The sequence below is a fragment of the Porites lutea genome, chromosome 3, assembly GCF_958299795.1.
Source record: "Porites lutea chromosome 3, jaPorLute2.1, whole genome shotgun sequence".
NCBI classification, from domain to species: Eukaryota; Metazoa; Cnidaria; class Anthozoa; order Scleractinia; family Poritidae; genus Porites; species Porites lutea.
The window spans coordinates 31,827,707-31,838,595 of NC_133203.1; the positions used below are offsets into that span (position 1 = coordinate 31,827,707).

General features: G+C 36.8%; 1 protein-coding gene across 2 annotated transcripts; it reads left to right on the forward strand.

Moving 5' to 3' along the window:
• Positions 1 to 1,167: 1,167 nt before the first annotated feature.
• On the forward strand, positions 1,168 to 10,343 carry LOC140930937 (carbohydrate sulfotransferase 1-like). Of its 2 annotated transcripts, none has more exons than XM_073380651.1 (2): positions 1,168 to 1,223; positions 8,316 to 10,343. In XM_073380651.1, exon 2 carries the CDS (start codon positions 8,368 to 8,370, stop codon positions 9,568 to 9,570), a length of 1,203 nt encoding a protein of 400 aa, XP_073236752.1. In that variant the 5' UTR covers positions 1,168 to 1,223; positions 8,316 to 8,367; the 3' UTR covers positions 9,571 to 10,343. The 2 variants fall into 2 exon arrangements, with proteins under 2 accessions (XP_073236752.1, XP_073236753.1); XM_073380652.1 differs by lacking the exon at positions 1,168 to 1,223 and adding an exon at positions 7,362 to 7,382.
• Positions 10,344 to 10,889: the final 546 nt, after the last annotated feature.

Sequence of the window (10,889 nt, forward strand, 5' to 3'; positions counted from 1 at the left end):
CAGTGTTTGCATGAGAGTATGTAAACATGGTTGTGGCGACAAGTTGTTTGGCTTTTCGCGCGCTAATCACGCAAGCACGAATTTGAAAAAGTTTTCGAGTTCAAAACTCGACAAGTTTACTTTATTTACTCATTCCTTCGTCGGCTGAAACATGGAAAATCGTTACAAAGAAGGTGAGTCAATTTTTCTTCGCTTAAGCTGACATTTTAAGCGAGAAAAATCCGTATTTTGCAAAGCATCTTTTTGCAAAACAAGACCTGATTACGCGTGCAAGACTTCGTGGACAAGATTTTGCGACTGGTAAGAATTTTTCTTTTAATCAGTGCCATACAAAGAGTTTTGCGTTTTTTTCTAGGGAAAGTTGTTTTATAAAAGCAATAGAAAACTTTTTTCCTGTGTTTGCATAGCCTGATATAAACACTCGAGGCGTTGGGAGAATTTTCGACGGTTATGCAAACCCTCGACTTCGTCTCGGGTTTGCATAACTGTCTCGAATTCTCCCAACCCCTCTCGTGTTTATATCAGGCTATGCAAACACGGAAAACGTTTTCTATTGCTTAAGTAGTAATTTCTATTTAAGAGATTCTTAATAAATGAAATTATTATTGTCATTTTTTCATGTCACGAAAAACAAAGAATAATCCATTAAAAGAATAATCCGAAAAAGACATATGCCAACCCAAAGTATTATATTGTATTTCAATATCTGAACATTGACCTCAGATGCATGTAGAAGCTGCTATTTTTGGTTCTCGATATAGTTGCATCTCACATCCATCCCTTTGCCCCGTCTATACGAACCCGGATTTTTTATTATTATTATTTTCGTCCACACAAAACCAATAAATACGCTCACCAAAACCGCAGCTTCTTAAAACCTCTCTCCAGAGATTTTTAAAGCCCCGTCCACACGCATCTGAAAAAAAAGGCGGTTTCAAACCTGTCCAGATTCGTGTGGACATTGCCTTAGTAACATCTCTGTCGTTAAGCTAAACAAAAATGTTGTAACCAATTATTACGTATTGGGGACATCGGATATAAATTAAAGTACCTTTATATTATTGAAATTTTGAAATATTGAAATTTGAAATTTTCATTTATATTCCCGTCGCTTAAAGATCTGTCAAAAGTGCTACTCGCATGATCAAATCAAGGCCAAAGTAGCTGCAAGTGGAAACACACCGAAAGCCAACAAAAAGAGATTCAATTGAGCAGGCGCCGAGGTAAAGTAGAGCATCTACGTTCAAACTTAGCAATCTGTTTATAATAGTTCCCTCTTTGCCGTCTATATTTAAGCGTCGAAAACAATATGTTTCAATTCCATTTCATGTAGGTTAGATTAGTATATATTTGAGACAGTCCTCGACTCTACGGGTTGGCTGTTAAACTATTTCAAACGACGACATCTTCAATTAAGACAAGCCATAGTGGTTATCATGCCCTGTATATTATCTAGGCTAATCACCGATGCCAGAAAGTGTTTACAGCGCATTTGAGCTACAATTAATTTGCAAGTTCGGGATTGTAAAGGACGTTGGAATATACGTTGCATACACATCCTCGACATTCACCGATGCTTCTGCAATAATTCTAAATTTTGGTCAATCGATTAAGTGCTGGCTAAGCGAAGAATCGACAACGTGCGGTTTAAATAATTACTCAAGCCAGTATGCTTACACACTTACTCAGAGTTCTTATCCAGAACAATAAAAAAATATTGAGCCGCCCTCTAAAGAGAGATATAATAGTGCATTTCAAATGTGCATGCACTTTGCAAACAGATTTTGATATCATTTCTTTTTTTATTTTGTTTTTTCCTTATTACATCTTTGTGTTTTCCTTAAGCGGTCTACATAAATTATGCAAATTAAGAGATTTCCTAAATTAACATCTCAAGTGCCGTGAGCTGTTTGGATACGTGGTAAGCTTAAATGTGAAGAGAAAATTAACAATAAATCGATCTGGAATCATACAAAACAATACAGATACGAAACAATACACGGAACAATACAGATGCCTTTTAAATAAGGTTTAAGCCGAAAAATATTGCGTAGCCCTCTAAATTGAGGTGTCATATAGTGTAGTGATATTATGCATGCACTTTAAGGAAACAGTTTGATATCATTTCTTATCTGCATATTTTGATTTTGTTCTAATTATATCTTTTTGTCTTTTGTCGGCGTTCTAATGCAAGTCAAGAGGTTTCTTCCATCGATATTTCGTAACTTAGTTGTTTAAATACGTGGCAAGCTAAAATGTGCTGATAAGTTTGATAGGAAAATTATGATTTACAAACCTAAATACAATAGAGAAAAATATAATCATCAAAATAAAAACAATAAATAACTAAATAAAAACTGATGGTTGGTTCATCACCATAAGGTCGAGTCACCAAATGCACTAAGAATGGCGCTACTCATTATTTTCAACATTTAGTTATGATTAGCATGATGACGCAGTTTGCCGTCATTATGACGTCATGATCATGTAAACCTCTAACAATTTTCGATGAAACTCAACATTTAACCCTTCTTTACTATAAAGGTATAAAGTGAAAAACGCCTAAACACGAGCGTGTATGATAAAATCATAAACTTTGCTAGGAGGATGTCTCACGCGAGCAGTCAGGTCACGATGATGTCATTTATAATAAACGTTGGGCTTGGAGCCTTACGCCATCTTGGGTCGGCCATTATTGATTGATGTGTTTATTTTGCTTTACTATCCTTTAAATTGAGGTAATTAAATCAATAGTTTAGAAGCAAAGTAAATCTGGCAGTGATGAAATTACGAGAAAAAAGCATGCATGGCACATTGTGGTGAGGTTAACTCAATTATTGTCATTTATTATACATGGTACTCACTATCTATCTTCTCATTGGCTGAGATCCTACAGTTAATTTTGGAAATCAGCGTAACCTACAGATTAGTTAGTTATCAGCTAGCAGCAGACAACTGACTACCGGTAATCTGTAGGTTGCTCGCGCAATGCATGATTTCCAAGAGCAATGTCAAATCGGTTCCGTGTAACGGTGTATTTGTCGTTATCTATTTCAAAACAATGTATAATAAAACAATTATCAGATTTGGTTTCTGTGATATCCGGAATAATCAAGGTCTCGCCTCGGCCTTCGGTTCGGCACTCTTACCTCGACCTTGATTATTCTGGATATCACAAAAACCTCATCCAATACAGCCAATAATTGTTTATTGTTAACCTAAATTTAAATTTATTAGGTATTAAGTTCATTGATGTCAAGATATGTGGCTTATTTTTTTTCCAGAAAAAAAGAGTATTTTCTGGCAAATAAAATCTAAAGCGATTTCAAATTTCCTTAATTTCTTCAAAAAGAAAAGCAGGATTGTTTCTTTACGCCTAATTCCGTTCACTTGCCAGGAAATGTGAAACGTTTTTTACATCGTGCAGGTCTTGCATCATGTTTTTGTCAATTTGTTTTGTTTTCCTTGAAAGTTTGATTAATATTGTTGTTGGTAGGCTGCGTAGCTGGCAGTTCTTGGTGTGTTTGTTTGCTTTTTTTTTTGTGGTTCGCAAAGTAAAGGTTACAGCCGCACGAAAGCTGAACCGAAGTCGATGTGTAGAAAAAATAGTTGATAATGTTTTGTAATATTTTCATTGTTGGCTTAATGAAGTTAATAGTATAAAAAAACATATATTCAAACAACATTTTTTATTTGGGCTCAGTTGTACAATCAGTGTCCCTATTCTTTCAAAGCATTTAATCCCCAAATTGCAATCCTAATTCTGGGTTTGTCTTTAAAACTTTCAGCAACCTGGCACAGTTATGTAAGAAATAGTGATTGCCTGTATTGTTGGCTTTGACTATTTTCTAAAATATTGATTCAATTTATCCTGAATCAGCTGCAATAAGGATGAGTAACTAAAACGGATGATATGGAAAATGTGGAAATTGGTAGAGGGAAATACTTACACGATTCTTCCCATGTGATACTCCTTTTTATGCATTTTAGCTGAATGTTGATTGAAGAACGAAGCATACACAGATTGATATCACAGTATTTTTTACTAACAGTAAATAGTCTCACGTTTGTAACTGATGATTTCCTTTTCGCGAAAATGGAGCGCATTACAAAATTACTGGACAAGAACGTATCCCAGTTAAGATAACCCTTAGTATTAGGAAAAAACAGTGATGCGCGGGTGTTCTTGGTCCCTTTCTTGCGTACTTCAACAATTCTTGTATATTCTTGTTAGTCTAGCGTAATTTGTTGCATTCTTCATGGCCTTCTTTATCTTTTTCTTTACAAGCCTGAACTTTTGCAAATTGGAACAATTTTGGTTGTTGCAATGAAATTCTTGTTACCTCGCGAAATTGGCGGACCATAAGAGGTCCCTCTTTACCTTTATTCTGTTGCTAAATTTGTTATTCTTGCGATTTTGGTTACTTTTTTTCTTTCATAGCAATGCAAAGTTTTCGTTGCGATTTTTGCAAAAGTTGTGGGCTTTTTAGGACAATCCTTTGCTTTGTAGCTTTAGTTTACAATTGACTTTTTTTTTTTTCAGAACAGCCGTTTTACGGAAATTTTTCGACATTAGATTCTCATACAAACACTGTAATTTCTCGTACGTTTGATTACTCGACAAGATGGCGTCGAAAACCGTGACGAGGTCTATTATTTTTCGTCATTCCGGAGAGCGAGATCATGAAGCAGTTCTTCTAACCCTAAAAGCCGAATGATTTGCTATCCTAACCTAAAACAAAGGAAATAATGATGAACAATGTTGTGTTAATTTTTTCCCCGACTAATGAAAAGACACCTTTAATACGAGCAAGGAGAGAATCGTACGGTCATAAGGTTCAGTCGGTAGCCGCGCGATCGATAGTTAATACATTACTTAAACGTTCCCCGGCATGGACCAAGCCTGAAAGAGTATTGGTATATGTAATAGGACTACATGCTGGCCAATTTGGAAATAATTGTGTGAAAAAAATTCCGAGGACAGCCAAAATTGGACGAGGCGGTTCGCCGAGTCCAATTTGGCTGTCAGATGAATTTTTTGAATTCAATAAATTCTAAATTGAACAAGCATGTAGTCCTCTTACTTTTTAGTTATATAACTGGTTAGTTAATCCAGATTTTCTGGCGTGTCTCAGACGCAAAATATTGTACACTGGAACCGTTTGTAGTTGAAACAAAAGGCACTCTGCAAGATCTAACGGAGGTTTATTCTTCTGTTGTCATTAAATTTATTCTTTACAAATAAACAAACGTAGCACTAGTATCGCTCTTTCATACTTCATGGCATTTTGTTGCCAAATAAAATTTTGAAATTAAAGCTCCTTTAATGATCTGAATGATACGGTGCTACAGGTGAAAACCGCAATTTCAAGTACAAAGAAGACACAGCAACAACGCAAATGCTTAATTTAAATTTAAAAAAGTATTGAAAATAAACATGTCATTCATTACCCCAAACGATTTCCGCAGACTTTGTCCGTTTGTTTTTGTAATGCCAACATCTAAACAGAAGTATCAGTGTTTTCTTATTCTTGTCCAAAGTTTCAGTGCTTGCACATTTTCAGGAATCTATGCGTTGATTGTTTCCGATACAAACTTTCATCAGTTTGGTCATATACTTTCCTTTTAAAAGGCCCAGAACTTTTTTTGGCGCGTTGTCACATGAAATTTGCGCTGATTGGCTAGTTTGCATTGCCTATTGCATTTTCTGGCATTTGACTGGCTCAGACCAGCTGTCCTGTTTTTTCTTAAATTGGACAGTTTTCCTTTTTGAAAGGAAAGCCCTATCTGAAACTATCCAAATTAATCCTTAATTGGACAGTTCGTAAAAATTAAAGGATAACAGCTAGCTTTGGTGACAGTATAGGATTAACTAACAGCTACAGCTGTATAAAATAATGGGTTTATTGTGAGCTTTGCGTCTGGCTCCGATCAGTTAAGATTTATTATAACATAGCGCGCGTGCTTGCCCTATATAAGTCCTACTAAGCCACCATGAACAGAATCTTTATTTACCTACGCCCGTGCGTAAATAAAGATTTTGTTCATGATGACGTGTTCAGCTGTGTTTTTCGTCTCTTTTCCTAAGCACTAAGAGCCCAAAAAGCGACGGCAATGATAAAAAACGCTGTAGCAAGTTCGGAAGTGAGCTCCTGGCCACTCAAAGCAACAGTAAAAGCGGTGAAGAGGTGTCGCAAATAATAGAGCCTGAGTCGTTAAAAAGCCTGCCGTATTTAAAGGCTGACATTCAGTCTTTTAAATCAACACAAATTGGTCTGTGTCGGGAAATATCCAATTTGTATAAAGTGTCCTCCGTTTTTGACCTTTGTTTATCCTTTACAATACAAGTTAACTATAAAGTAAGCTCAATATCGAAAAAGTTTGCACTTTTGTTATCGCCGAGCAATCCGACTGTCAAAGCAGGAAAATTTATCTTGCAATAAAAAGACAAATCACACAAGAAGACATAAATTTATTACTCACAAAAACTACTGCTGCCCGGTCTTCTAAAGAGGCCGTAATGACCAGCCATGGTTCGTGAATGTTGTTCACTAATTCGAGAGCACTCAAGAAGCTAGAGTTGCCTTCGGCTGCGTCTCGAGCAATTCTCACACATCTTCCGTGCTCGCCAAACTTCCCGCGTGCATCCATGACTCGAAATACGCACGCTAAGCGTGAACAAATTCTTAAATTCTACACGGAAACCGAAAGAGTCATCTTTGAAATCTGTCAATCACCATAGAGAAGGAGTGTCAGTGCTTACTAAGTTGGTCCAGGGCCGGGATAGAGGAATTTAATTCTAACTGATTCGGAGGGTTCGGGTTTGATACCCTTAATTGAAGCAAATTTTTTGTAAACTTATTATTTTTTTTTTTTATTTTTTACTCTATTTTTACCTCTGTGGTGCATATAGCTAGTAACATAATGTCGTAAATTAGGAGCAAAGTTTACAGGAATATAACAAAATGCCGTATGTATCGTAGCGTACCTACCGGTATTTTAGTAATACTGGACACTGTTATCATTACCCAGTTCAAACGTCGAATTTCACACGTGGCTATAAATTTAATTCGAGAGGTAACTGCTTTGAGATGCGACGTCTAAATCAACTAAATTCGACAGTTTCAAATTAAATACGACTTTGCCTAATCTACGACTGAAACAGTCGAGAATTCGACTTAGGTTCAACATTTGATTTAGAAGTCGCATTTTAAATTTGCCGAATGTGCATTAATTATAGAAACTGATCCATATTGGATAATTTTTTTGTTCTAGAGACAGGGAATATTTACAACAAACGGATTTAAATTCGGCACCATTATATCCGACGTCTGAATCAACTGCTGTATGTAATTATTTTCATCGAATAAAATAGGTGTTCGGTACTCATAAGAAATGACATAAGTTTCAGCTTCTGAGTAGTTTGCAGGCCGTTCGTTATAAGTTGTCCTTTTTGTTTTTTTGTTTTCACTAAGAGCAATTCCTAAGTTCATTTTATCAATGACCTTGTGCCACGACTTAAGAAATTAGTTATCAGCTGTAATAGTTGATTTTACTTTCTCTTTGACATGATTTTTCAGTGAGTTTTCAATTTACAAGACAAGTTTCGGCAATCTTATGTCATCTTCAGTTCTAGAAGCTCGTTACCCAGTCTCCTTGATACCACCGCATCTAGATTTAGGAGGCGATGTATTTAAAGTGGGAGAAACCTATTCTAAATTAACAGGAGAAACATGTAAACCTGTCACTTTCCATGTAGATTAGCTGTTATTCATGCTGTTTTTTTTCTCTCTCTCTCTCTCTCCTCATTGTTCTTCTGTCACATCTAGCTTTCACTGAAATCGTTGTAATTAACAAATCTAAATTGTAATTTCATTACTCCTTCAACTTAAAATACTCAAATTGTAACGAGCTTCTATAACTGAAGATGGCATAAGTTTGTCAAAACATGACTTGTAAATGAAATTGTTGGTTTTCATTTAACATTGAAAATAAAACTTTCTCAATGGATCTTCCATACCACGCCGCTTTTTTTTTTGGGGGGGGGGGGGAGGGGGGAGGTTAGGGCACCTTTTTGCTGTTGTTTGGAGCAGCATTGTCAAATGCATCGAGGCATCGAGGTTCTCTTTCATATGCATTATGTACTTGGGTAAAGAAAATCGTTCGCTATTCCGAGGACTTGGTTACGTGATATCGAGGTTACACTTTATCTCGTAGATAATATAGCCATTTCTAAGCGATGTACTCAGAAAATGCTAAGATGTCAAACAAACGTCATGTGACAAATTATGTGCCCATTTTATTTTCTTCTTCAGGTTTCATGGAGCGATCAGACCTCCATAATTACTGATAAACCTGAGATTCACGATGCTGCACTTACTCCGCATTCACACGACGCTCGCCTTTGCCTGTTTAATTGCAATGGTCTGTCTTTCTCTGGCTTTCATGTACACAATTAGAGACACGCAGCTGGAATCAATGTATTTTGCCCGTGACAGTAACGAAACAATACAGTTACAGAAATATGGATATGAAAGAGCTGAAAGGCGAGCATTTGTAGAGTCAAATCCTTCTCGAAGGACCAACATTGTGATATTGTCTTTACCAAGATCAGGATCATCCTTCCTAGGTGACGTGTTCAATCATCATCCTCAAGTCTTGTATTTGTTTGAACCACTTCATTCGCTTCAGCTCAATATTCAGGAAAGCTCAATCTTCCACTTTGATTTTACAAGAGAATCTTATAAAAGGTCCGCATTTAAATTTCTAGATGATGCGATGTCTTGCAAATTTGTCCACGGTGAATTTGCAAGTAACATATACGTAAATGATCGATATAGAAGTTTTGCGTTGACTTCAACAGAATTTTGTTCTGGTAACGCAACATCACGTGTTTGCAAGGATGTGGATCCAGTTCGACTCGAGGCCCTTTGCAAGAATAATTACAGCGTCCTTTCACTGAAAATACTCACACCAAGGTTACCAGATTTCCAAGCTAAAGGGCAGCTTCTACCAGGCTGCAGTAATCCCTACAGTGAATGCAAAATAATCCATATAGTACGCGATCCAAGAGCAGTAATCGCGTCGTTGATGTTTTCGGTGCATTTTTTTTCCAGACCATGGGAAACCAGACATCAACTAAGTTGGTATGCGCAGAAAATCTGCCACCAGTTAGAGACTGACGTTACATCGGGGAAGTTGAGGGTTAATTCGCAGGGTTCAAGATACAGGTTGATTCGGTTTGAAGATCTCGCCAAAAATCCCTTGTCACAAGTCAATGAACTTTTAAAATTCGCAGGAATTGAAATGACAGATGGCGTTAGAAAATGGTTGAACGAGGCAACCCATTCTGGTGACATATCGCAAACAAACGTTCAACAGGCTTATCTAACTAGTAGAGACTCCAAAAAAGTTGTTTCCGGGTGGAGGAGCAGAATGGAAAGTGCTACAGTGCAGATTATCGAAAGATACTGTGGAAGGGTCATGAGCCAGTTGGGATATAAGTTAATAGGATTATCCCCAGACAAACAACGAAATTTTGACATCTCTCTAATCGATCCCATTGCCTGATTCACTTTATTTAATACCATGAGTGACAAACTGGTTCTTACTTTTGGCGCGAAAACTCGTCGTGAATTTAAAGTTTCACATTCGGATTACAAATTTGCTACCGCAACGTCATTCATGATGGTTTCATTGTTTTAAATTATTATGAGTGAAGATGAAAGGGCATTAAAGACGCTTTAGAAAACCCACAACATATTAACAAGGATTCTAACAGGCATTCTGTCGAGAAAAAAATATATATATAGATTTGCGAATTTAAGCTAGCCAAAATTTATGCTATAAACGTTTTAGTGTGTGCAGTTCTTGATATCATGAACAAGTCAAAAACCTACTATTGTGAGCTCAATTTGCCATCCATAATATCAAAAGGTGATCAAATGGCATACATACTTGTAAAATTACCGAATAATTTCAATTGAATTTTGTCCCAATTCTGTTTTTTCCCCATAATTTCACACGTTTGCTTACTGGTGATAGAGGAACGTTTCTTTTTAATTTCGATCAAGTAAGCCTTAGAAATTATTAATTAAATGTTTGATATATAAATCCACGCTCGAGGGTTCTAGTCATTTTTAATCTAAAGACAATACTTTAAACTTTATAGAAGGACATCAGTGAACAGGGAATTTGTCAGCAGAGAATTTAATTGTCGGCGAATTTCTGTAACGTCCATCGTTCTGCTTGTGATAAGCTAGCCGTTGATTCACCCGTCTTGCATGTGTGTGGACTGAGTCAAAGAGAGAGAAATGATAAACTTGTGCCTGGCAAACTCTCCAAGTGTTTATTGCCTGTTGGGGGTAATGAGAAGAATAATACGATTGTCATATTTGTCTTCATCTTTATCCCCAAGTGGTAAACGTCCCGTACGATCTAAAAAGCTTGAATTAATTACCAAATACAAGGGTTTTCATTGCAGCTGAAAAATGGATGGTTGGAAGTACTGGAGTTGGTGGCCTTATTTCTATTGAAAACGGGAACCTGCGACGCTAAAAACTCTTGGGAGTTTTTCGTAGATGCTATCTTTTGCTTTGTTAAGATTTGTTTCCAAACGAGAGCGACAAAGATGGATAGACGTTTTTTAATATCACCGCGCACTCAGCATAAAGTTGGTCTTCTTGTAGTGCTAACTATGTTCGCCGTAGGTTTCCGATTACTCAGTGTCTTGCAATAAAGCTTTGGGTAGGAATATCCTTTCAGATAGAAGATACGGTCTGTCGGCACTCTTCCTCTATTTCTGCGTCAACTTTCACAAATGCGTTAGCGTAGCATTTTAAGGTTAAATTTGACCAGCATTTTGAGCAGGGAGTTCTACGGTCACGATT

Bases quoted from the DNA above. Each gene is read 5' to 3' on its own strand.
- LOC140930937 (XM_073380651.1), top strand. From the start codon at position 8,368: ATGCTGCACTTACTCCGCATTCACACGACGCTCGCCTTTGCCTGTTTA.